Source organism: Peromyscus leucopus, chromosome 20 (assembly GCF_004664715.2).
Source record: "Peromyscus leucopus breed LL Stock chromosome 20, UCI_PerLeu_2.1, whole genome shotgun sequence".
Taxonomy (NCBI): Eukaryota; Metazoa; Chordata; class Mammalia; order Rodentia; family Cricetidae; genus Peromyscus; species Peromyscus leucopus.
This window is the reverse complement of record NC_051080.1, coordinates 61,556,336-61,582,505: the sequence shown is the minus strand read 5'-3', so window position 1 is coordinate 61,582,505 and position 26,170 is coordinate 61,556,336. Positions and strand designations below refer to the sequence as shown.

Below are 26,170 nucleotides of genomic sequence, written 5' to 3'. Positions count from 1 at the left end.
TCCAGGCCCACCTGCCCAGGGACAGCACTGCTAACAGAGAACTTGGCCCTCCCACATCAGTCAGGAATCAAGAAAACAAATGACAAGCAAAAATGACACACAAAGAAGCAATTCCTCTATTGAGATTCCTTCTTCCCAGGTATGTCAAGTTGTGTCAAGTTTACAAAAATTAGGTATGACAAGACAAATAGTAACAAGTATTATTAATTAGTCATGATTACAATAAATATAAAATAGTAGGTCCAATATAAACAATGTGAACCCTCGGGGCTTCTTATGTAACCCTAATGAAAATATAAATTGCTGAAAGCTCCTTGAAGCACATCTCTTCCAGTTCCGTCCACAGAGAGACAGTTCCTAAACCTTACTGCTTTCTTTGCAAGGCTTCAGGGTAGACATCTGAAACCCCAGCACTCAGAAGACTAAGATGAGAAAAATCATGATTTCAAGGCTAACTGGTGTGCATTGTGAGACCCTATTTCAAACAACAACAACAAAAATAAAGGACTCTGTTTTTACAAAACCTGTACTTTCAGCACTAGAGACACTAGGAAACTGGGCTGCAGTCACTCGGCGATCTGGGAGGCTGTGCAGAATTACTTCCACATAAAAGGGGAGTGTGTACTATTCTTCCTCACCCTGACTTACTAGAGAGCCAGAAAAAAACCTCATAATCATTTCATCAGGATCCAGGATTAATTTAGTGGCTTTGAATTATTTTCTTTTACTCCACTAGAAAAATATCTAGCTAGGTCATTCAGTATCTGAGGCATCCAAAGAAAAGCTGTGGCTACAGATTTTTTTTTTTTTTTTGCTTAAGTCTCCTGTGAGATGATGTTCAAATTTCCCAGGACAATGGGAAAGAAAATTCTTATCAAATGGATAAGGAACTCTTAAAAAACTGTCACCAAGCAGACATTGGCTCCAGCTGTATCATGGAAGAGACATCTTTCGAAATGAATAAAAACATCTTATATTTCCCCAAAGCTCAATAAGTTTTTTTGAACACATTGGCCCGTTTTGATTCTTACATTATGCCCAAGAGGAAGGATTATCGTCACTGTTCAAAAATCCAAGCTGGCATTCATAAAGAACAAGTGACTGGCTCCATGGTCATTATCAGAGGCAGGACTGGATTCCAGAATTTCTAATTGACCTTTTCCAATGCACAAGGCTACGGGTTCCATAGACATTGTGTTTGTGGATGCACAGGAGACAACTTTGGAAATTGCCCATGCATGGGGATGGAGCAAGGATGTTTCAGCTCTAGCTGGCATTCATTTGAGCCAGAGTAAAGTCAGTTCTCATTTTCTCTGGTCTTGGTGGAGGTGTCCCTTTTAAGGCATCTGCACTAGTTACTTTTCTCATTGTTTGGACAAAATACCTGACATACATGGTTTTAACAGTCTCAGTGGACTGTGTGGGGAGGACATGGCAAGGCCAAGTCATTCACATCACAGAGGCCAGGATAGGAGTGTAGGAAAGAGTCAACACATGACATAACCCAGAACAAGATGGCGCCAGTGACCTGCATCCTTGAAGGCCACACTGTCTCTACTTTCTACCTTCCATCTCCTCCCAACCATGCCGTCATACTGCAAATCTATCAAGGAATGTATCTATTGATGAAGTCAGAGCCCTCTCCTTATCTCCTCTGAAATCACTGTCATAGACATCCCCAATAATGTGCTGTAGTAAGCTCTTAGGTACTCTTCCATCCAATCAATGGACAATTAAGTTGGCCACCACAGCATCCTTGATGGGTGGTCTAGCACAGCACACCCCAATATTCTCTTCCTAACCTGGTCTTAGTTCTTCCTGGAATGTCTTACTTTTTAGAAAAACTATGCAGAAATGAGAAGTGATTGCTTTATGTCCATTATGTTTTACGTCATTAATTCTGACTGAGCTTTGTGGGCCTTCACATTTGATCAAACATTAGTCTCAATGTGTCTATGAAAGTGTTTCTCAGTGAAACACTAAAGCGGATTGCTCTGTCTACTGAGGGTGGCCTCACCTGAACACCTACTGAATGTCAGTACCTGAATAAAGCCAAAGACAGCAGAAGAGGGAATTCCTGCCAGCTGCTTAGACCCCCAGGACAGCAGTTTTTCTTACCTTGAGCTTGCTGGGCTTGGGTCTGGATTTGACACCACAAGTTCGAGTCTTCCAGTTGAACTAAATCTACACCGTTCTTGTCTCCTGAGCTTGCTGATTGCCTCCATGATTTGGTAAGCCCATTCCTTATAAACCCCTTACAAACGTCTTTTCAATTAAAGGCCAATATCAATCCTATATGAGAAGTGTTCTTCCCACTTCATGGAAAAGAGATTGAGTAACTAGAGAGGGTAGGAACTCTGCCTGCTCCCCATACACTGAGAAAATGCAAAGTCTAAATTTAAAGGTAGGGCTGACTACAAAGCCTGGGCTGCTTAGCCAAATGCACTTCAAACACTACCACAAAAGAAAAAAAACGGAGGGAGACAGAGAGGGATGGAGGGAGGGGAAGAGGCAACGATTGCCAAGCTGTGGAATTACACATAGCAGGAGATCAAATCCATAGGCGTGTGTCCTACAGTCGACCTGCAGTCAGAATACCGAAACAGCTTCCAGGAATGTGAAGCCCAGTCGCTGCACACCAGCCAAGAGAACATTTCAGCTGTCACTCAGAGCTCTGAGTCATAACAATAACTGACAGACCTATAAACAGCACCATCGTCACATTTCTCCTCTGCTCCAAGGGCCTGGGAGAAGACAGCTGCTTCCATATTTAAAGGGCTGTCAACCTGGAAGGGGGATTAGAAGTTTCTGTATGCCCACAGGGGACTATGGGTGACGGATTTCAACTCAATTATAGACAGGATGTCTGCTTAGGGGAGCAGCAATATCTCTATGAACTAAAGCAGATGAACTAGGCATGGTGATACTTAGCTGTCACCACAGAATGTAAGAAACTGAAGCAGGAGTAGTCTCATCAGTTGAAGACCAGCCTGGGTTACATAGTAAAATTGTGTCTAAAAATTTTTTCTAGAAAAGAAAACAGATGGAATACGTGAGGAGCCTCAACCACCTTCTCTATGGCCTAACTACCTGGTTGCCCAATAATTTCCAGTGATAAATTCTAAGATTACTGCTCCCTCCCCAGCCCACAAAACTGAGCTGAACTGTTCACTGTGATTTTTCAAAGCTTTACTCAACTCTGCTACTCTTGACCTGTCCGTATTTAGTCCTCACTTCATGCCAATACACTTATTATTCTTCCCCTCAACAACGCCCATATTTTACCCACTCACTTTTCATACACACACACACACACACACACACACACACACACACACACACACACACGCCTTATCTACCTTCTCAAAAGTGAACCTGCCAAAAATCAAGATATCTAAAATAGGTTAGCATTCCTGTGAAAACACATGGCTCTTCCTAACAACTTTTGTACGGAGTCAGTTTTAAAGTTTTGTTTGTATAGATCCCTGGTTACTTCCTGGTTTTCTCAACAGTGACTCAAGAAAGGCTATTTTGTCTTATCAGCTCTGTTTGCAGATAAAATTTTCTCATTAGAGCCAATGTATAACAGTCGTATTTGTTTTCAACTCTTCCTAAAGTATGTAACTGTACAGATTATTTTGCTGAATATCTGGCTGTAGGCTTACCTTAGTTGTTCTAAGTGAATGTTTATGAACTCAGCAGCTCAGCCACCTCTGTGACTAATTTACTAATAAAAAATAGAACCCAACAACTTTAAGTCCAAAGCACCTGCTCCTTTTGATAGCAACAATTAAACTCTTCAGGGACAGAGACAAGGAGTTCTAGAATATTCTTAGACAAGTGTTGTGTGATATTTTGTGTTCTGACAAACAAGGCTTGCTTGGAGTCAGAGGGCGGAACTAGCTACTAGTTAACCACAGAATTCTGGAGGTCTGTATAGAGAGGAAACAGGAAGTGATAAGGCAGGGCGGAGACAGATCTCGGCCCTTTTGGACTGGAGGATTGGAAGGAAGTGACTGTGGCTGCTATCCTGTTTCTCTGATCTTTCAGGTTTTTATCCCGATATCAGGTTCCTGGTTTTTATTGATAAGATTAATTAGATTCACACTTCAGACAAGAATTTAGGTACTGATCAGAGGGGTCCCCCCATTCTAGAGAGAGACGGACACTGCCAGCGTCACTAACAGTACTCATAGCAACAAAGCAGCTGATTTATTTAAATATTACAACTTTGCAAATGTGGAAATTTGAAACTTTACTTGGGATGCAGCTAAGAATTCTTACGACTGTAGAAGTCACAGGTTGAAAATGGTAACTTTTGCTGGAGAACAAAGGGGAGGGAAAGGTGTCTAGAATTTGTTAGATTATCAAGGGCAGTAAAGGAGGAATGAGAAAACTGGAGATCTAACACTAGAAGTCCAGTCCCATGTGGTCTTGGTGCATTAGGATCCATCTAAGGAACAACTAAATAGAGTGTGCTTTGTGAGGGATCGGTGGTTACTTTCTGACTGGTGTATTGTGCCTCCTGTTTTTCAGAAGCCTAAAATCTATAACCCCTGGCATCAATGGGGAAAGGATTTTTTTTTTCTTTCTGCTACATTTAAAGATCTTTTAATAAGCGTGGTCTCTCTCTCATTTTTCTTCCAGGGATTCAGAACCTCTTTCCTAAGTCCAAAACAAGACAACTATGCCTCAGATAGTTCTTGAAGATCCATGAGACACTAATACAGTCAGTGTTGCCGATATGCTCAGCCTCCTAAAGAAACAAATCTGCAGCTACAGGTTCAACCACCCGTGCATTGAAAGTACTTTAAAAATTGCATCTGTACTGAACATGGATACCTTTCTCCTTTTCCCTTGATAGTACAATGTAACAACTGTTTCTATTACTTTAGTCCATTGGGTACTGTGACCAGTTCAGAGATGAGCTGAAGAACATGGGAGGAGGTATGTATTATATGCCCATGCAAGATCATTTTTAAAAACTTATTTATGGGGGTTGGGGATTTAGCTCAGTGGTAGAGCGCTTGCCTAGCAAGCACAAAGCCCTGGGTTCGGTCCTCAGCTCTGGAAAAAAAAAGGAAAAAGATAAAAGATAAAAACTTTTTTATGTAAGGCACTTTAGCATCTTGAAGTTTGGGTATTCGTGAGGGCTCTTAAGAGTCTGTCTTCTGGCCACACTAGTGGAAGCCCATGAACTGTGGACTGGTGGCTGTGAAGCCCCCATGGGACTGGAGTAGGCCCTCTGGATACGGAGGACGGCTGTTTGGCTCAAACTGTTTGGGGGACACCCAGGCAGGGGGATCGGGATCTGTCCCTGGTCTATGGGCAGGCTTCTGGAGCCCGGTGCCTGTGATGTGACACCTTGCACAGCCTTGGTGCAGTGGGAAGGGGCTTGGACCTGCCTAGGCTCAGTGTGCTGGGCTTTGCATGGGAGACCTCGATTTGGGGGATGTGGGGATATGGGGTGGCTTGGGAAAGAGGGCTGGGGGTGGGAGGAGGGCGGAGGGGGTTGTGGATAGTATGTGGAGTGAGTAGAAAATTTCTTAATAAAGAAAAATGGAAAAAAAAGAGTCTGTCTTCATGGATACTGAGGGATGACTATATTTTCTTTTGAAAAAGAACACGCACACAAACAGAGGGGGGAGTGGAGAGAGGAGAGGGGGCAGGAATGGAAACACAGTTCCCTTAAGAGCCTAATATGAGGCAGACATGACAGGCGTGATAGAACGGGCTGTCCTCTGCAGCTCTACATGCTAGTAGTGAGTATTTCTTTGTGGAACGGGGAAGTTGGAGCTCAGCGGGTTAGTCTAAGACTGCACAACTAGGAAGCAGGGGAGGCTGATATTTCAGGGACTATTTGACCTCAAGTCTTGTGTGCTATCTGAGCCATACTGGCGCCAATAACAAAGACAGTGAGAAAGAAAAATTAAATTTTAAGAAAACTACCGATGCAATAATGTTCCTGTTTCCTCTCCCAGAGTTCAGGCTGGCAAGCTGCTGGTCGTCTGATGTCTTGGTGAGCCTGGCTACTCAAGTGTAAGAAGTATTGACTGCCTTGTGTTGGACTCACATGCTTTGCGGTTGCTCTGTATTTCAACAGCATGTTGTGGAGAGCGCAGAGAGCAAACGGGAGACAGAGGGGCTGACATGATAGGGGAGCCTCTCTATGGCACACTGGTTTTACTAGGCCAGTGTCTCCTAACCCTTTAAAATCATCTTCCCATGAGAAGACCTTCCAGACACACTTTCACCTAATTGACTCCTCATGAAATGTTGATGTCATGCCCTGTGTATCTGTTTGTATGCTTATGTAGATCTAAGCTAAGGACATAAAAGGAATAAAACATGTCTTCAACCTCTACCCCAAAAACCAATTTTGCCCCTTTGGAGACTACCCCATTCCCACTGAAGATGCACGTGTTAATCCACTGTTTTGCAAAGAAAATGTCACTCCCCTGAAGCCAGGGGCATCTAAGGCAAAAGCAGCTCTAAGTGGGCAACTTAACACCTTGTAGGAGTTTACACTATTGTTTTTAATCTTCAATTCTTCCATGAGGTGATTGTTAAGATTGCATAAGAAATGTCCGCCAAAGACTTGTTTGACTTTGATTCCTTGGTCCCTGACTATCATTGCAGTTTGGGGAAGTTTCAGGAAGTTTAGGAGGCAGAGATGCAATGGAGAAAGGGAGTCACTGGGAGTGAGTTTGGAGGACCAGAGCTTGGTCTTGCTTCCTCTCCTCTCTCGGTGTCTAGATCCACTACAGTGTGAGAAGTAAACTACTGCATATTCTCACTGCCATAAAGTCACTTACTACCATAGCATCCCCACCATGATGGCCTGTATCCCCTCAGACAGTGAGTCAAGATAGTCCTCCTTCCTCAGACAGTGAGTCAAAATAGAATCCTCCTCCCTTAAGTTTCTGCTTGTCAAGTATTTAGTCACAAGAAAAAGCAACAAACACAGTGAAAGAAGCAATTTACTTTAAGAGGGCGTACTTATGAGACAATCATAGAATACAACTTTCTGTAGTGAACGTGTGTGTGTGTGTGTGTGTGTGTGTGTGTGTGTGTGTGTGTGTGTGTGTTCCCAAGTCCATTCTGAGGCCATTTATTTCAGTTTTTTTTTTTTTTTTTTTTTTTTTTTTTTTTTTTTTTAGATAGAGTCTCATGTAACAAACAGTCTGGCCTTGAACTCACATAGATAGGAATAGCCTCGAAGTTCTAATCACCCTGTCTCTGAAGTGCCAGGAAAACAGACATGACTCCCATGCCCAGTTTTATGAGGTGCTAAGGATTGAACCATGGGCTTCATGAATCCTAAGCAAGCACTCTACCTACTGAGCTACATCTGCATCTCCTTTTCAGTTCACCTTGAGCCAATCTTTGTATATCCCGATGGGGCCAATCAGATTCTCATGTCTCCTTGCTCATGGCACTCCATTCAGGAATGAACATATGAATTAAGCAGACCATAACAACTCCTCTTGAGACAGCTTCTCAAATAACTAGAGCTAAAGGTGTAGTTCAGTAACAGAGTGCTTGTCTAGTGTCCCTGTGTCTGGTCCTTAGTAATAAAAAGAATGAATGAATGAATAAACGAGAGTGAGTGAATAAAGCATTAACCAGGCCTTCTCTCATATGACACTGGAATGTCTTGCTACCATGTAACTTTTTTTTAAAAGATTCATTTATTTATTATGTATATAGTGTTCTGTTTGCATGTGTCCCTGCAGGCCAGAAGAGGGAGCCAGATCTCATTACAGACAGTTGTGAGCCACCATGTGGGTGCTGGGAATTGAACTCAGAACATCTGGAAGAACAGCCAGTGTTCTTAACCTCTGAGCCATCTCTCCAGCCCTCCATGTAACTCTTTTGAAGAGCACCCTCAAGGCCCTTTGTTATTACCTCAGGAAGCTTGCCCATGAATAAATCCATCCCAGAAAAAAAAAGCGAAGTCAGACGAGGAAGCAAGAGAAGGGCAACTAATGCTGGACTGAGATGTCACAGTGACCGAAACACAGGCATGCACTGCACGGTGACAATTCAGTCCACACTTGACCATATATGCAACAATGGCCCCATATCTCTGATGGTGCCGAAGCATTCCTGTCACCTGGTAAGGTGACAACCATCAGAATGTGAGTGCCATGCATGAATCGTCTGTTGGTGATGATGCCGGTGAATGCAAACCTACTACATGGCCAGTCTTATAAAATACAGCACATACTTAAGTCCTGGACATAATATTTGAAAGTGCTGATTGATGATGATGTTGCTGGTTTGTGTTTACTATGAAAGGTGTAAGTAACTGGCAGCATATTCCTCCTATTCGTATACGTTTACTATAAAACAGTTTGCAGGGTCGTGCCAGCCGCAGCCTCTCGTATCTCTTATTAACTGCACTCATCAATTGTATCAAGAACCAGAGTGGGTAACAGACCTCTGCCTCCAAAGTTTATATAAGCAGTAGTGGGGAACCAGCCCAGAGGGTATAGCATGGCCACACAAGCAAGAGAACCTGAGTTCAAATCCCTAGAACCCGGGTCAAGCCACCATGGTAGACAGCACACATCTGTTACCCCAGCTCTCACATACCAAGATAAGAGACAGAGACAGAATGACCCATGGAAGCTCACTGGCTACCTAGCCTGGCATACACGGACATGAACAAGAACCCCTGTCTCAAACAAGGTGAAAAGTGGTGCACGAGGCTGTCCTCTAATGTCCATATGTAATCTGTGGAGGTTATGCTCATACATATATGTACATACACACACACCATACAAATACATACACATACAAAGATATTTAAGAGCTGTGTGAGTATATTTTATCCTGTTCAAAAAGTGATGAAATTGCCCACTGAAGGATTTCTGAAGATATTTGCTGCTGCTGCTGCTGCTGCTGCTGCTGCTGCTGCTGCTGCTGCTGCTGCTGCATGTGATGGTCTAGTCCACATCTAAACCTCAATATTTCACTTTTGACCAGCCCCAAACTTTTCCCCTCACTTATAGGAATGGAGTCAGGATTTAGCCAGAACTGGCCTAAAAATCCACCTATATCCCTGTGTTTTAACTGGTCCTCTGACCTCTGTCTGACGTTTCAATCCCAAATAGTCCCACTGTTTCCAACATCAATCCACGATCTTGAATTTGGCATGTGTAAGTCCTGGAAAACTAGTGGGAAAGGTTGTAATTTTTAAATCAGTCTCTTCGTTATAAGTTAAGAACCATAAAGGTGTCAAAAGTGATGCTAAGAAATGAAAATATGGCAGGGTGCTAGTGGTACATGCCTTTAATCCCAGCACTTGGGAGACAGAGGCAGGTGGATCTCTGATTTTGAGGTCAGCCTGGTTTACAAAGTGAGTTCCAAGACAGCCAGAGCTACACAGAAACCCTGTCTCAAAAAAATGAAGGAAGAGGAGGAGGAAAATGAAGACAGAGGAGAAAGAGGAGGAAGATGAAGGAGGAGGAGGAGGAAGGTGGAGGAGGAGAAGGAGGAGGAGGGAAAATATGCCCTGAGTACCATCATAAGACCTAACTACACTCAAACATAATTATTATGCATAATTCGGAGTTGATTCCTCATTTAGAGATGCCATTGGATACCTGTGCTGAGCTGCACTGAGCTACATAGGCTCCATGAGGATAGACATCTACCAACCATGTTCATCAGTTCATCCCAGTAGCTAACTCAGTGCTTGCCCCACTAGAGGATCAATATCAAATCTTATCTATGCAGTCACTGTCAAATCGACATAAAAGAGAGGCCTCTTAGTCAAATATGAAACACTTATAATCCCAGCCCTGGGGAGTTAGAGGTAGGAAGATCAGGAGTTCAAGACCAGCTTCAGCAAGTTTGAGACTAGCCTCAAGTGTACAAGACTTTGTCAGAGATAGACAGACAGACAGGCAGGCAGGCAGGCAGGCAGGCAGACAGACAGACAGACAGACAGACAGACTGACTGACTGACTGATTGATTGATTGATTGATTTATCTATAAGTATACTTTCTAGTATTGGGAGGGTCTTGTTTATTTTATTTTATTATTGTGTTTGTTTGTTTGTTTCTTTAAACAAGACATCTCAACTTATAGTCCAGGTTGCCCTGGAATTCACTATGTAAACCAGACTGGCCTCAAATTTATCCTTTCTGTGTGTTGGGATTACAGGCTTGTACCACCATGCTCAGCTTCAAGCATTCAAATATTTATAATAAATGCTTAAGTAGCACTCACTGTGTTCTAAGTATTTAACTTACTTTAATTCATTCAATCTTCACAACTAACACAGGAGTTCTCATATTTCCAGTTTAAAAGAAAAGAAAATGTGGACATAGAAGAAATGGAATCTTTTGCAGATTCATAAAGGAGATTACTACATCCTAAGCAGTTCTGATTGGAAATAACAGAACAGGCCAAATGTCCTCAGAAAAGGAGCCAATTTATTGGGGGATTCAGTCCCAACACATCTGAGAGTTTTAAACATTCTAAGGCAAAAATCAACAACTGTATTCTGAAGAGGCCAAAATACTTGAGTCTTTGCTGGCCATATGATCTCTTCTGGAACACTTCAACTCTGATATTATGGGAGAGCAGCCACAGACAATATGTCAGGAATGAGCAAAGCTGTGCCCCAATAAAACATTGAAGAAAAATAGCAGAGGACTGAGTTGAGTATTGTTATTTTGGAAAGAAGAACAACCCCATCTTATGTTTTTAGGGTTTTTTTCCTTGGAAAATCAGAGCTCTGTTGTATGGAAGAAAAAAATAATAAATGTCTAGTCTCCTTACAGCAGAGAACAAGAAAAATGGAGGGCTGTCTAAGGCAATTCCATGTGAAAGTACTTGACCTCACCTGATACCAGAAGCTAACAGGGTCAAGTCCCATTAGTACATGGGTAGAAAAAGAGAGGCTTGATGGGTTTAATTGAAAAAAATCCATTAGCAGAAAAGAAAGAAACCTTATGCTTCTTTTCCTATCTGGCCCATAATCTTTTCCAATCTGGTTCTGCGTTTTTTATGCAAAAATGCCAAAAATAACTAGAGAAAGCTGTTTGGACAGCCAGTAGGGAAATAACCATTCATGTCAACGTGCCAACACTGTGCTCAAAGGCAAATACCACTTTTGTTTGCAAGCTAGCTTTTGAGTATTGAAGAAACATGTACAGTGTATTAAAAATAAGTAACTATTTCACAGCACAGAAGTTTCAGCTAAACATTCGAGCTCCTCTCATTTAAGTTAAAATTTTGACATATGTGAAGTAGGACTGACTGTTTCTACACTACTCACAGTATAAACACTCATAGCAGAAGACTATAGATTGTAGGGGGAAACAATGAACAACATAGTTTGATGTGAATCATAGGACTATCTCATCCTGGGAGGGGTGTATGCTAAGTCCTGGGAGGAACTCTGAGTGGTTAGTGGCCTCCCCTCACATTTTTCCTCCTGGGAGCCCTAAAGCTGGCCTGCATTGTTATAACCTACTTCCTTTTCTTCTTCTTCATAAGCCGCACTTTTATTTTTCTCACCCCATAAGCCCACACTGACCTGGAACTCATTATGTAACCTAAGGTGGTCTCAGACTTTCAGCTCTTTCTGCCTCCACCTCCCTGAAGCACTGGGACCTCTAGGGTCTCTGGCATCCATTCCACACCCAGCCGGAGTTCATAAGACAGTTCTATAGTCTGTGTCTTCAGAGAGTCCTCACAGCCTCTGTACACACCTCACTTGAAAATAATTCCATTTCCCCTCTCCGAGTCTCCTGTGAGTCCTAGCCCCCACACAGGTCCTGATCACAGCAACAAAGCTCCCTGACCATGGATTCAGGAAAGTCCCCCATGAATATATCCCCAAGGGAATACACGCAGTGTGGACTATACAGCCTCAGAACATATGACCCTATCACCTTCAATTCTGTATTATTTTCTTCTTTGTTTTTCATTCATGTCACTCAGTCCTAGGTTTTTGAAGGTCAAGAGAAAGGTATTTAAGGCAAAGAATAGAGAAGGTAGGACTATTTAGTAATATACAGCTAAAACTAATAAATTCTGAAGCCACATGAATCCATAGATTTTTTTTATCACATATATTCTCTAAGCATAAACAGGCAAAGAATGCTGATCCAAATATTAACTGAGAACTTAAAAAATACCACATTAAAATGCTAATGAATGTACTTTAACAAAAAGAAACAGAAATGAATAAGTCAGAAACTGATGGACTAGGAGTTCAGGATGTCACATAGTAGTAAAATATACACCAGGCATGCTCAACGTCCTGGGTGGGTTCAATTCCCAGCACTGTCCCCACCCCATCCCAAAAAACACAAGGAAAAGAGAGACTTTGGTTCTTTAGGTCCTTAGCCTGAGTAAAGAAGGAAGGAAGGATACTTTTTTATTGCCCTTTATTTAACTTTTGGCTTTTAATAATGAGTCACATCAATATTTTTCATACTCAAGTTAACCTATGTTAAAAATGAATGGCAAAACATAGCAAATAGTGAATAAAAGCACTAATTCAAGCTTAACCTCATCCTGGGCAAGCACGCTGTCCCTGAGCTACATCCCACCCACCCCCCCGCTTTGTGTTATAGCTCTTTATTTTGAGACAATGTCTCACTACATTACCCAGGTTTGCCTTTACTCATGATGCAACCCAGGCAAGTGTGAGCTTGCAATCCTCCTGCCTCAGCTTCCAGAGTATTTGGAATTACTGATCTGTGAAATCAGGCCTGGTTCCTAGATCTTTTTGAATCTCCATTTCTATATCATACACTAAAAGCAAATATCAAATGTTAGTGAACAGACTGTGTGTCTACTCTGCCCGTCTTGTAGTATGCACAGATGAGCAACTCTGAAATGATTTCTAAGGCTGCACACATAAACAGAAAAACTTAGGATACTGAGACTCATGTTTCTCACTTGGAAGTGATAGACATAAAAACGCAGGTTTAAACGAGCTATGTGAAACTGGCATGAGATAAAACACAAGACGTAACAAGGCAAAGGAGGAGACATAGTTGGTAGACAGAAAACAGTGTGCTACCCTGAATTCATTATAAGGATTGTTGAGATATGCTAAAGCTATCATACTTGTAGACATTGTTAAGTTTCATATGCATGGTAAATCTTAATACAATCGTATCAAAGAAATACAAAAGAATGAACACTTTCCAGACCAGTAGAAGGGTAAAACAATTATAAAGAGAACAGAAACTGTAAATAGAGGGAAAAGAACATGAACAATGTGAAGTAATACAAAGCAAAGAAATAAATGATGAGTCCAAAATTGTCAGTAATTTCAGCAAATTTACATCGTCACAGTTATAAATATATATAACAGTTGTAAGATAGGATAGTCAAATGTCACTCAATCCTCTCCATAAGATTCCTCAGTATAAACCTGGGAACACAAATACAGTGACAGCAAGAATGGATTGTTTTGTGAACACTACACCCTAAAGAGGGTATAACTACATTGTTTTAGACATTTGGACTTTGAGACAAATATTGAATGACTAGTGATAAAAGGGGTCATTATGAATAACAAAAGTAAATTTTCCCTAGAAAATTTAACTCTCATTTATATGTCACCAGAATTACAAATATTTAAAATAACCAGTTTCAAACAGAAGTGGACAAAAATTAGTGAGGGAAATTAAAACATATTTTTCTCAAGGACATGTGGAATGAATCTAACCATTGGCCATATTTAAGTAATAAAATATCTCAACAGATTTTTAAAAATATCCCTGCATCCCACATGCTCTGAACATAGTGCAATAAAGTCAGATACTAATAATAAATGACTATGTTTAAGATCACCACATGTTTAAAATTAATAACTTATTTGAAGTAAGTCATGGATTAAAGAAGACAACCCAGTGGAAATTATAAACTATTAATGCTATACATCAAAATACGGGCTACAGTGTGAGCAGTATTTGGATAGTTTTAAAAAATACATAACACAGTGGAGGAAGGGCCCAAATGAGAACAAAGCGGAATAGACAGTTTACTATGCTCTAAGGATCTACAAGGGAAGTCTCTAACGTGAAGAAGCGATAGACACAATGAGGAATATGACAGGACAGCGTTCATGTGTATGCTCGTTTAGGTTTAGTTGTAGAAAGGTAAATGGAAGAACCCCCAACCGATTGCTGACAGCCATTGGGAAGGAAAGAGCCAATGGCAATTTTCATAACAGATTGTATGGCTCTGCTGATATGCCCAAAACTATGTGTGTTTTGTCTGTACAATTAAGCCAGCCATGCCCAAAGTGAGTTCAACACATAAATATCTAACCTTCTGGTGAGGTTGGTTTACTTCCGTTTCCTTTGTCCACAGCCTTCACTCTGGGCTTTGTTGGATCCTTTCTTTTCTCTAAATCTTTAACTGGAAGAAAAAGAAAGAGTTGTGTTAATGTTTTAATTTGAAAAGAAAAGAAAATGTGGTGCATTTACACAATGAAGTACTACTCAGCTATTAAAAACAATGACATCGTGAACTTTGCTGGCAAATGGATGGAACTATCATCCTGAGTGAGGTAACCCAGACCCAGGAAGACTAATGTCCTCACGCATAAGCGACTGTTAGCCGTAAAGTAAAGGAAAACCATGCTACAATCCACAGACTCAGAAGCAGAGTAACAGGAGGGCTCAAGGGGGAACACATGGGGATGTCCTTGGGAAGGGAAAACAGAATAGGCATCCCTGGTGGACTTGGGGAGGAGTGTGAATGTGGGGTGAGGATGGGAAGAGGAGGGATCAGGGGAGGGAAGGATGGAGGGAGAGAGCACTGGGAGAGACAACTGGAATCTAGGGACAGCTCTTGGATGAGCTAGAAACCTAGAGCAATGGAAACTCCCAGGAACCTATGAGGACTAAGACTCCTAGCAATAGGGGATATGGAGCCTGAACTGGCCATCTCCTGTACCCTGACAAGACTTCCGGTGGAGACATTGGGAGACACCAACCCTCCACCAACCCTTAGACCTACAGTTTGTCTTGCCTATAAGATGTCCTGGAGTAAAGATGGCAAAGAAATTATGGGAGTGATCAACCAATGACTGGCCCAGCTTGAGACCCAGAGAGAGTCTCACCCATGAGGGCCAGGACCCAGATGCAGAGTACCCCAGAGACCTAGGATAGAACCAAACACTACTGCAAAAAAAAAAAAAAAAAAAGTCAACGAAGTGATTCCTGATGATATTCTGCTTTACTCATAGATTGGTGTCTATCCCAACTGCCATCAGAGAGGTTTTATCCAGAAACTGATGGGAATAGATGCAGAGACCCACAGCCAAACTTAGGCAGAGTTTGAGGAATCCCGTGGAAGAGGGGGATAAAAGTTTGTAGGAGCCAGTGGGGTCAAGGTCACCTCAAGAAAACCCATAGAGCTGCCCTAGCCCACCACCAGCTGCAAAACTTGGGAGAGCAGGCCCTGCACTTCAAGTGGGCAGCACAATAGAGTCAACCCCATTGGCAGAGAGGTGGGTGAGCCAGCCCGATGGTGTGGGCATGGGAGAGCTGTCCCCATTACTCATCTGTCATGTGGGGGAGTAGGCGGGGGAGAGCTGCCCTCCCCACTCCATCAATGCCATAGACAGGTGGGAGAGCCGCTCTGAGGTCATAAGAGAGGGAGAGCTGGCCGTGCCCCTGATCAGCTGCAGCACTTGGGAAAGTGGCCCCTACACTAGCCTGGGCAACACAGTAGAGCTGGCCCTGAAGGTGTAGGGATGGGAGCGCCTACCTTGAGGACATGAAAGGAAAACGGGCCATGTCCTGTGCTCATGGCTGCAAGGGGTGAACTCATCAAGGCAATGCAGAAGAACTCACCCTTGTGGAAAAGACAAGGGAGGGGTGGCAGGCTGACCAAGCCTGCACGAACCCAGGTCCAGAACTGGGGTTATTTGTTAGCCCACCCCAACATCCATCCCATCTGTGATCTGCTGGAGCATGTGAAGGGACCTGTCCTGCAGATCCAAAGCTGCAGGATTTCCACACCACACCGGGCAACAGCAGGATAATCAAGGGGAGTTCCAGTGAGGGCCTAGCACCAATAGTGGAGCAGAAACCAGAGGCCCCGAACCAGACCAATGACTCTTTGCAATGAACACTTGCAAGTAGAGAAGAAAAAGAAGAGAAGACATAAAAGTAGAAGGGGTCTAGGAGGTATAAGGAAGGCAATCATTGGGAGTAGGGTGGGACATTAAAAGGTAATGGAATGAAGAATATGACAAAAATTATGAACATGTATGAAAATGTCATAATGAAACTCACTATGTATAATCAATCTTTATAAATAAAAATGAAACAAAATAGTTTTGATAGTTGTCAAGGCCCAAATTACTCAGGGTCAGAGCATCTGAGCTTGCTTTACCCAGCAGGGCTGCATAATGATTTGGCCACGGGCGTGGTTACCAGGTGTTTGGAAGGGTCTACACTTGGTTGTACGGTGTGCTTTGATCTTGCAAGGAAGAGGTCTTTTGCCTTGCCCCTTGGCATATTACAAAAAGCCCTTTTCAGTAAAGGATGAGGTTGTTGGGTATTGATCCAGGCCCTCCCGAAGCTATCCTGCCTATGTTTCTGTCTTTCTTCTTGTCCGCTAGGATTCTCTTTCTATCTGGTATTTTCTTATTACTCTCTCCTCCTCCTAAGAACCCTAGAAAATGTGGGAAAGGTGGGAGCTGGGCTCTATTCATAGTCTCCCACAGACAGTTAGATGGTAGCTCTTGTCACTTTAATGAGGCAACATTCAGAGGCTAAAAACTACCCCTACTCCTTCAGTACACTCATGGCCAGCCATGTGCATCATTAGCTTAATTTCCCACTGTACTCTATGTTTGACACTCTGCCTGCCATTGCTTGGCTTCTAAAGTTTCCAAAGATTTCAAGGTCATCACCAATCAATGTCAAACTTCTGTACATATAAAATTCCCTGTGAAAATGCAAAAAAAAAAAAAGTCAATGGCAAGATATGTCATTTAATTGTTTCATTTGCTTTAAGGAAGTGAGCAGACGTATTGGCAGGTCAGCTCCATAGGGGAGCTGATTTCTCCAGCCATCCTTGCCGTCCTGCCCAGGAGATGGTCGCATCAGTCCTGTCTCCGTAGCCACCCCTCCTCTGCCTGTCCACTGGCTTGGAAGCCTTTGCTAAAAGGATTCTGGATTTGTCATCTGCCCAGAGCTTATCACCTCAATTCTAGCAATCCTGTCTTTAAAACCCTCCTTGTCTTTCTGATACCAAGGGATTTCATTCCGAGCTAGGAATAATAATTAAAATTTTAAGATACTTTCTTCTTACTAGGTTTAATAATCGAATTTTATATCCCATCTTTAGACCCCATTCTCTGAATTCTTAATCAGCACTCTGTCTCTTTAAAAAAAATCTTTGTTCTCAGTTTTTGCAGATGTAATTGCAATTTTTTTCCTATTCCACTACCCTATCTTTTATATTCTCATCTTTGGATTCCTCTTCTCCTTCCATTCCTGAAACATGACCTATACTAAAATCGCCTTGCATCTCTGCCTATAATTTTGTCATCCAACAATTTAAAATCTTATCCTTTATGGATTACTTCCAAATCTACATCTTTTACTCCACCCACACTTGGGCTATGTACCAGGCCACTTACATTTTCTAAAACAAAATGCATCTGTCGGTTTAATATGAGGGGGAAAAAAACGTGTTAAGAAATGCTAGAGGTATAAAGCATTCCAGGAAATAATGAGAATAGTTCAAACATGGCCATCTGCAGATCTGTTCCTGGAAGGGGAACACTTCTGTACCTCTGTTAAGATGGGCAGGCTGATTCAAGCAGAGGCCAGCGGAACACACTTCCAAGGAGAAAAGTTGGTGGCTTAGAAGTGTTCCAAAACAGACCACAGCACCAGGTTACATTTGAATTTTGAAAAACAAGTCTCAGTGGAAGTTGAGCCCAAAGGTCACACAGAAAGTATAATGAATGATGCTACCTTCATGTAGAAACAAAATCAGTTAGAAACAAACTGTCCTGCCTGGTGTAGTGGCACACAGTCTCCTGCCTCCTAAATCGTTACAGAAGTACCAGAAATGACATCTATTAAGGTCAATGAGAAACAGAAAATGAGAAAAGGAGAAGCGGGTCATTTCTTTTGAGTGTCAAAATTACAATCCTGTAATCCCAGGATTGGAGATTAAAAAAAAAAAAAAGCAGGAGGCTCACAAGTTCCAGGACAGCCTAGGCTACATTGTGGGTTCCAGGCTAGCCTGATCTACAACACAAGACCCCACAACAAAGCAGTACTGTAGTAATCAATTCACCAGCACAAGGGTTCTCTCTGCTCTTAAAGTCCAAAAAAATTGTTTATGTATCAAAAGATTTTGTTCAAAAAGAATCCAGATCTCCCAAGACTTTATCATGACCACCACCTTCCAGCATGTAACCATGGAAGTTTTCAAGGCAGGGAGACCGACCGGGCTAGATTTAGCACCGTCACATAAGGGAGCAAGAATATCAGCGAAATACAAAAGGGGAAAGAAGGTCCTGCAAACAAATTTATTTCTACATGAGCAGAACAAATGCCCCCATATCCCACCCATAACAGTAAGAGCTAAGTCACAGAATGCACTCCCACAGTTTGTCTGCAAGAGGCTGGCCGACCACAGCGACTGGCCCACAGAGAGGAGCAAGCGACTGGCCCGCAGAGAGGAGCAAGCGGGACATAAACAGCTTTTCTTCATGTGCTCTGAGGGAGAAGCCAATGGGGAAGCTTCCCACGGCCCCGGGGTTTCCGCTACTGTTCAGCAGGAGCAATTCTTGAAATGATCAATCACAAAGCTTCGACACTCAAAAGCAATGGACCGCTTCTGCTCCTCTCATTTCCTGTTTCTCATCAACCTTAAGAGACATCATTTCCGGTACTTCTGTAACAATTTAGGATGTGGGAGGCTGGAGTGCCATCAATCACTAGGGAGGCAGGACTGACTTAAACTGAAAACCTCTCGATAGCTTTCTGACTATTGGAGAATCTCAAACAGTGTAACATATCATCTGACCCTGAGGACAGGTAGACTCACTAAATGTCTTTGTTCGGAAGTCAAAAAGGCAAAATATCTCAAAAGCCTCCCTCACACATCTAGTATTTTAAGCCAAAAGCCCCCCCCCCCCGTGGTAATTAAAGACTGTCAATACACACTTCTGAACTGGCCTTGAGCCGGCTTGCTTTCTTTGTCTTTATTGTAGGCAATAAGTTGAACTGTGTAATTCTGCTCTGGCAGAAGGCCTTGAATGATCGCTTTTGTTGCAGCGTTCTGCAGGTTCAGCTGGTTGGTTTTTCCCCCTGTAATAAAACAGAAAGGTAAGTCCATTCAAAGCTGTAAGGAACTGCATGCTCTGAGAACTTTTATTAACCAGAATTCAAGACTTTTAAAAGGCAAAGGCATTACATGTTTTAAAATTTTTGGTTGTATAGATTTACAATGCACAACACACTTTGATAGGTATCAGACTGTAGGTAACACCCCTTGAAATACACACACCTAATGTATGTGTGCCCAGAGCTTAACTGGAATGTAATTTTCATTCTCATGTTCAGCATATCCTTTCTGCTTCAGATAACAAATGGTTGCCCAGGTTAGATTAAAAAAAAAAAAAAAAAAAAAAAAAAAAAACAGTTACAAAAGACTTTCATCATAGCACTCTATCACATTGATTATCTAAGGGAAACCACAGTATAAGATTAGAAAGCAGATGCTCAACATCAGATAGTCTTCAAAGAGAAGAGGAACTGCTGTGGGATGTTCTGTCTGGCAAATGTGTTGCTCTGATTGGTCAATAAATAAAACACTGATTGGCCAGTGGCTAGGCAGGAAGTATAGTCAGGACTAACAGAGAGGAGAAAAGAAAGAACAGGAAGGCAGAAGGAGTCACTGCCAGCCTCCGCCATGACAAGCAGCATGTAAAGACACCAGTAAGCCACGAGCCACCTGGCAAGGTATAGATTTATGGAAATGGATTAATTTAAGCTATAAGAACAGTTAGCAAGAAGCCTGCCACGGCCATACAGTTTGACTGTGGGCCAGGCAGGAAAACTCTAGCTACAAGGAACGCCTCTTAAAAGTGTGGGGGGATGGACATGGACAGGGCACAAGGAGCTGGCTGGATGCTGTTAGCCATGCTGATATTGTTTGCCTCTGCTCCCTGGAGTAATACAAAGCATCCTTGAATCATAAACAACTTAATTATCTTAAATCTGGCCATCACTGCCTCAAGGTGCTGAAGGAAGTACTAATTGCCTGGCTACTTAAGTCAGATTGATTCATTAAAAAAAATTTCAAAATCCCCATCAAACTATACAGACATCTAATGCTTTCTTTAAAATGCTTTTGGTTAAATACTGAGTGTCTATACAAAGTTTCAAAACACCTTTTTTCCCCCTAGAATTTCTGGCAGAAATTAATCTGAAATGAAGGGGAAATTAATTCAAAACTTCTGTCCCTCTAACAGCCCTCAGAAAGGTATAAATTAATCAAATGTAGCATATACTATTTTTAAATTTTAATTGAATTCCAATAAAATTAATATCTGGATCTGAAATGGTTTTTGCTATTATCCATGCTGCCTGCTGCTGAAGGACAAAACTGAGTTTCCTCTTACCAAAGCCAATTTCTTAAGTGTTCCAGATGTTAAGTTGTTTTGTTTCATAAACCCTTATCATTTGAAACTCATTAGTTAAAGAATATTTTAAGGTGTGTTACTTTTGTTCATGGTATACTGTTTCACTCTGTGAAGCTGTGTTACTGTGCCTGTCTAAAACACCTGATAGTCTAAAAAAGAACTGAATGGCCGATAGCAAGGCAAGAGAAAGGATAGGCAAGGCTGGCAGGCAGAGAGGATAAATAGAAGGAGAAATCTGGGAAGAAAAAAGATCAAAGAAGAAACTAGGAAGGAGGAGGACTTCAGGGTCCAGCCACCCAGCTACACAGCCAGACACAGAGTAAAAAGGAGAGAAATGATATGCAGGAATAGAGAAAGAACATCATGGAGCATTCTTTGGAAAAGATTGACATAAAAAGACTTGGACAGTGGTTCACAGTGCTAGAATGTCCGTGAATGTTTTGTAGTTAAATGTATTTATTAAACTTCTTTATTTGCTGTGTTTAATCAAATAGATTCTTGTGTATCTAAATGGACTGATTGGGTTTGGCCGCTGTAATAAGAACAGTGGATAAGTAAACCTAATATTCATTAAGAAATATTTTATCTCACAATTTTTATCATTAGAAATATTTAAACAAAAGTTAGGCATCTAGCTTTTGAGCACACTGTCTAGGGGCGCGGGGGTGGGGGGGATTGGAGGATTTTGTTGAGGTTTGGCTCATAAGGCACTTATAAGTTAGTATAATTAGCAATTAATCTATAAAAATTAAAGTACTGACTAAGAATGTATTTTCAAGACCTGACGTAGGGAATCCCTCAGTTCTTTAAGTTAATAACTTGGAAGGAGTCTATAATGCTTAATATTAGTGATCAAGCTAGAAACTAGGTGTTTAATGTACCTATATGTTTTTGAGGATTCTAGATCAAATAATGGGTAAAAGATTACATACTTGCGAACACAAAATCAGTTGAGAAATAGTCCTTAACAGAAAGAAGTCCAGTTTTATATACCCATCTTCATCACCTATTTGAATTCTATTTATAAAAACATGTATTAGCTGGGCAGTGGTGGCGCATGCCTTTAATCCCAGCACTCAGGAGGCAGAGCCAGGCAGATCTCTGTGAGTTCAAGGCCAGTCTGGTCTACCAAGTGAGTTCCAGGAAAGGCGCAAAGCTACACAGAGAAACCCTGTCTTAAAGAAAAAATAGGTGTTGGGAGTTCAGCTCAGTGGTAGAGAGCTTGCCTAGCGAGTGCAAGACCCTGGGTTTGGTCCTCAGCTCAAAAAAAAAAAATGTATTACAGGTGTCATGGTTAATCATTGTCAAGATTACTAGATCACAAAAGAGCTAGGTGAGGTGCAGCTCTGTAGACATCTGTGCAGTTGTATCTCTAGACAATTAACTGAGTAGGGGAAAAAAACTTTAAATATGGGCAGGAGCATTCTATGAGCTGGGGATCTAGGTCAGAATAAAAGGAGAAAAAAAAGAGAAATCAGCTAAGTGGCAACATTGCCTTTCTCTCCCACTCTGCTTCCAGGTCAGCTGTGAAGCCAACAGTTCTCCTTTGCGGCACATGCCCACTGCTGGGATGGACAAAGTAACCACGGACTCAACCTCCGAAACCAGGAGGCAAAACAAACCTTTTCTCCCTTGAATTGCTTGTGTCTGGCATTCTATCACAGCAGCAAGTAACTGATCCATTGAGGTTACAATGTTACCAGATAGTTATTGTGTACTTGTGTGTGAGGATGGGAGCTGAGAGGCATCCTGAAGAGCATCCCTGTGGTGACGGTCCCTTAGCAACCACTCTATGGCACCCCTGCTGTACGTGTGTTCTTTACTTCCTTTGGTCTTCACAATCAGTACTTCCCAAACTCCAATTTTACAGGAATTCTTCTGGGGTGTTTTTACAGTTCAGATTGATTCAGAAGTTTAGGGCTGGGATCTCATAATCTGTATTTTAAATAAGCTTCTGGAAAATGCCATGTGCATGCTCAGGAAGCTTTCGTGGGGAGGGTGATAATGGTTTCATACATTCTACAGAAGAGAAACTGAAGCCCTAAGAGGCTAAATAACCTGCCCAGACCTCATTACTTATTGCAGAAGTAGAATTAGTGTTCAAGAAATCCAATGTTGATTCTCTGTGTCTCCATGACAACCATTCAATTCCCCTACATGCCCTGCCTTGAATAACTTTATCTGTATAGTAGAAATATAAAGCATGAGAATGAAAATTTCACCTACAATTTTATACCACACCTTTATGTAATGACGAATAAATCTATTCAATTTATATTTATTTGTTATAGTTTATTTTCACAATGTCTAGTTGACATTTTGATGTGTAATTGCTAAGTATCATTTTATAAAGTTCATTAATTATAACTTATTCCAACAGGCACGTATTGTATACTCAGGCATATTGTATCTTTACAGGGTCCATGGACAAAAGTATTTATTATATATCGAAACATGAGTGGTAGGGGTTTTTGATATTCTGGAAATTTTGGCATAAGGCAAATCAATCATGATTGAGCCGAAGAGTCAGACCTTACACTTTGGGAAACATTATCTCCTCGATGAGAAGAGAATTTATCAAGTTCAAAAATTAAATTAAACCAAGTCTTTCACACAATCCTAAAGCAACATTCAGCACTACATATTTTTAACCATCCATCTGTAAAAAGTTCCTAAAGCTCCAGATAATATAGTAGATTGTCTTTACCTGAAGCTGGAGTCACAAGCAGTTTGTAGCCACCAAATTTCCCTCTTGGAGCTTTCCATGAAATCTGTATACTGTCGTGGGATATTACATTGTATCTTAACCTTGTGGGTGGAGCCACTGAAAAGGAAAAACAAAATGGTTTAAACATGAAAACAATTAAATTAAAAAGTCAAAGCAGCATGACCAAACTACAAGAGTTCATCAGACTTGGAAGGTGTTCTTTCTACAACCCTAGTCATGAATCAATCAGTGTGCAAGACAAGACAGATTAGTGAGTATGCTCTTCTCCCAAGGGACACCCATTTGTCAGAGACAATCAGTCTTGCAAATTGACTTCATCATGTGTCAAGGATGTATTTTCCTACTTGAGACATGAAAACTTCTCTACCTTACTGGGATCATCGAATGTATGACTTCAAGTTTTCCACTGCAGCAATCAAATGTTTTTGATTATATAGTTAAGGAAACTATTTTGGGCATATTACGGTAATACAATATTCATTCTGAAACATTTGAGAGGGGCTGAAGACATGGCTCAGTGGTTAAGAGTCAGCACTGCTTTTGCAGATGACCCAAGTTCAGTTCCCACCTGTGTCTGGTGGTTCACAACCACCTGTAACTCCAGCTCCAGGGAATCTAAAGGCATCTTTTGACCTTGACAGGAACTTGCACTCATGTGTATACACACACACACACACACACACACACACACACACACACAATTTTAAAATAATAAATAAATAAAATATTAGAGATAGTGATTATAAATTCATGGTCAATGCAAGGAAATTGTGTTTTTTAAGCTCTGATCTACTCTTCGGGAGAAGCTGGTTTATGCAGATCAGGTGTGTTGCACATGATGATGATTTGGGCCATGGTATTTGATCTTTTGAAACATCACAAAGGGGTTTAGATCCCTTAACTTTCATGTAAGTCATTAAAACTTCAAAATATGTTTCAGATTCTGCAAATGCCCCAAGGTTTCAAAAGAAGTCCTTTGGCATGGACATTTTTACTATATATTATCTAAATAAAGTTATTCATTAGCAGAATTTCAGGACTCATCACCCACTTTGTGCCAGTCTTCTTTTCTCTACTTTGGGACCCAGCGTTGAGGAAGGAAACAGACATTCATAAAAGGCATGAGGCATAATGCAAGCTCGGACATGAGTTTGAATTCCAGTTCTGTCATTGATCAGCTAAACGGCCTGAATCCCATGGCCAATTCTTCCAAAGCCAGTTTCCTTATGCTTTCTCCAAAGCCTAGATTCATTGATACAATATAATAGATAGCCAATAAAGATTTCTTCCCCTTCCTCTCCCTTTAGCTAATGATGGAGTTTAAAAACTCATTTAAATGCTCACAAAAGTATATCACTAGGCTGACTTTAGGATAAAGGAACCAAGGAATAGCTGCTGAAAGCCTTATTCAAGTTCACACACTGGGAAAGGACAGTCTCTGGCCCAAGTGAAATCTATACACTGCTTCTTGGTTAAAAAAAAAAAAAAAGATCCATATTAACAAACCACCCTGCACTGAGCTAGATAAACAAAGAACTTACTACTTGTCTTGTCAGTTTTTTGGTTCACTTGATACAAGCTAGAGTCATTTAGGAAGTGGGGATTCTCAATTGAGAAAATGCCTCCAGGAGACTGACCTATAGGAAGGTCTAGCATGCATTTTCTTGATCAATGATTGATGTGAAAGGGCCCAACTCACTGTGTACCATCTGTGAGCTGGTGGTCCTGAGTTCTACAAGAAAGCAGGCTGAGCAAGCCACAAGGAGCAAGCCAGAAAGCAGCATCCCTCCATGGCTTCTGCTTTAGTTCCTCTTCCAAGTTCCTGCCTGGGTGTGGTGATATATTGTTGTACTCTAATAAAATTTGCCTGAAGATCAGATGACAGAACCAGCCACTAGATTAAACATAGAGGTCAGGAAGCGGTGGCACACACCTTTATTTCTAGCACTCAGGAGGCAGAGAACCAACTGGATCTCTGTGAGTTCAAAGCCACCCTGGACTACATAAGGTTAAGCCAGTCTAGGAGAGAGACAGAGCCAGGCAGTGGTAGCACATACCTTTAAGCCCAGTACTTTGGAGTCACACACCTTTAATCCCTGCACTTGAGATCTCATGCCTTTGCTACCAGTATTTGGAAAGCACACAAGCAATTAATCCCAGCACTAGGAAGGTTGAGATAGGAAGTGAAATGGCTGAGCAGAGAAAGGCATATAAGGTGTGAAAAGACAGGAACTAGAAAGCCTTCCAGCTGAGGACTCAGAGACATTCAGTCTAAGGATTCGTGGAGACAGGATTGGCTGAGAAATTGTCGAGGTGAGAAGTGGCCATGGCTTGGTTCCACTGATCTTTCAGCATTTACCCCATGATCTGGCTCCAGGTTTTTATTATAACACCATTTAGGATTCGTGCAACACTCTGGTACCTAACCTGACTTCCCTCAGTGATGGAGCCATGACCTGAGAGTTCTAAGCTGAAATGAACCCTTTCCTCCCCAAGTTGCTTTTGGCTGTGGTGTTTACCACAGCAATAGAAACCCAAACTGAGACACTTATCTTAACTATCCAGACATGTGAAATCAGTGAGCCCTGACGGGATACTGCTCAAAAACAATATCTCTTTAGACCTGCCTTTAACCATGTATAAGTAGAGAGGCCATTCCCAGCACAACAAAAGCATTAGTTTTATAGTTTCAACTTGATACAATGGGGAGAAAGAGTTTACATTTTTCAGGCTAATGGGAAAATACAAATTTCTCACAAGAACAACTATTTTAGTG

The 26,170-nt window shown here is 41.6% G+C and overlaps 1 protein-coding gene across 4 annotated transcripts in view; it reads right to left on the bottom strand.

Moving 5' to 3' along the window:
• Col14a1 (collagen type XIV alpha 1 chain) overlaps positions 1-26,170 on the bottom strand; it is a 198,454-nt gene that overhangs the window by 147,529 nt on the left and 24,755 nt on the right. For all 4 annotated transcript variants that reach the window (XM_028871912.2, XM_028871908.2, XM_028871910.2 and 1 more), the window contains exons 3-5: positions 23,374-23,490; positions 19,186-19,329; positions 14,312-14,401 (exon numbers count right to left, since the gene is read on the bottom strand). In XM_028871912.2, coding sequence (XP_028727745.1) covers positions 14,312-14,401; positions 19,186-19,329; positions 23,374-23,490 — 351 coding nt within the window. The remainder of the gene's footprint in view (positions 1-14,311; positions 14,402-19,185; positions 19,330-23,373; positions 23,491-26,170) is intronic.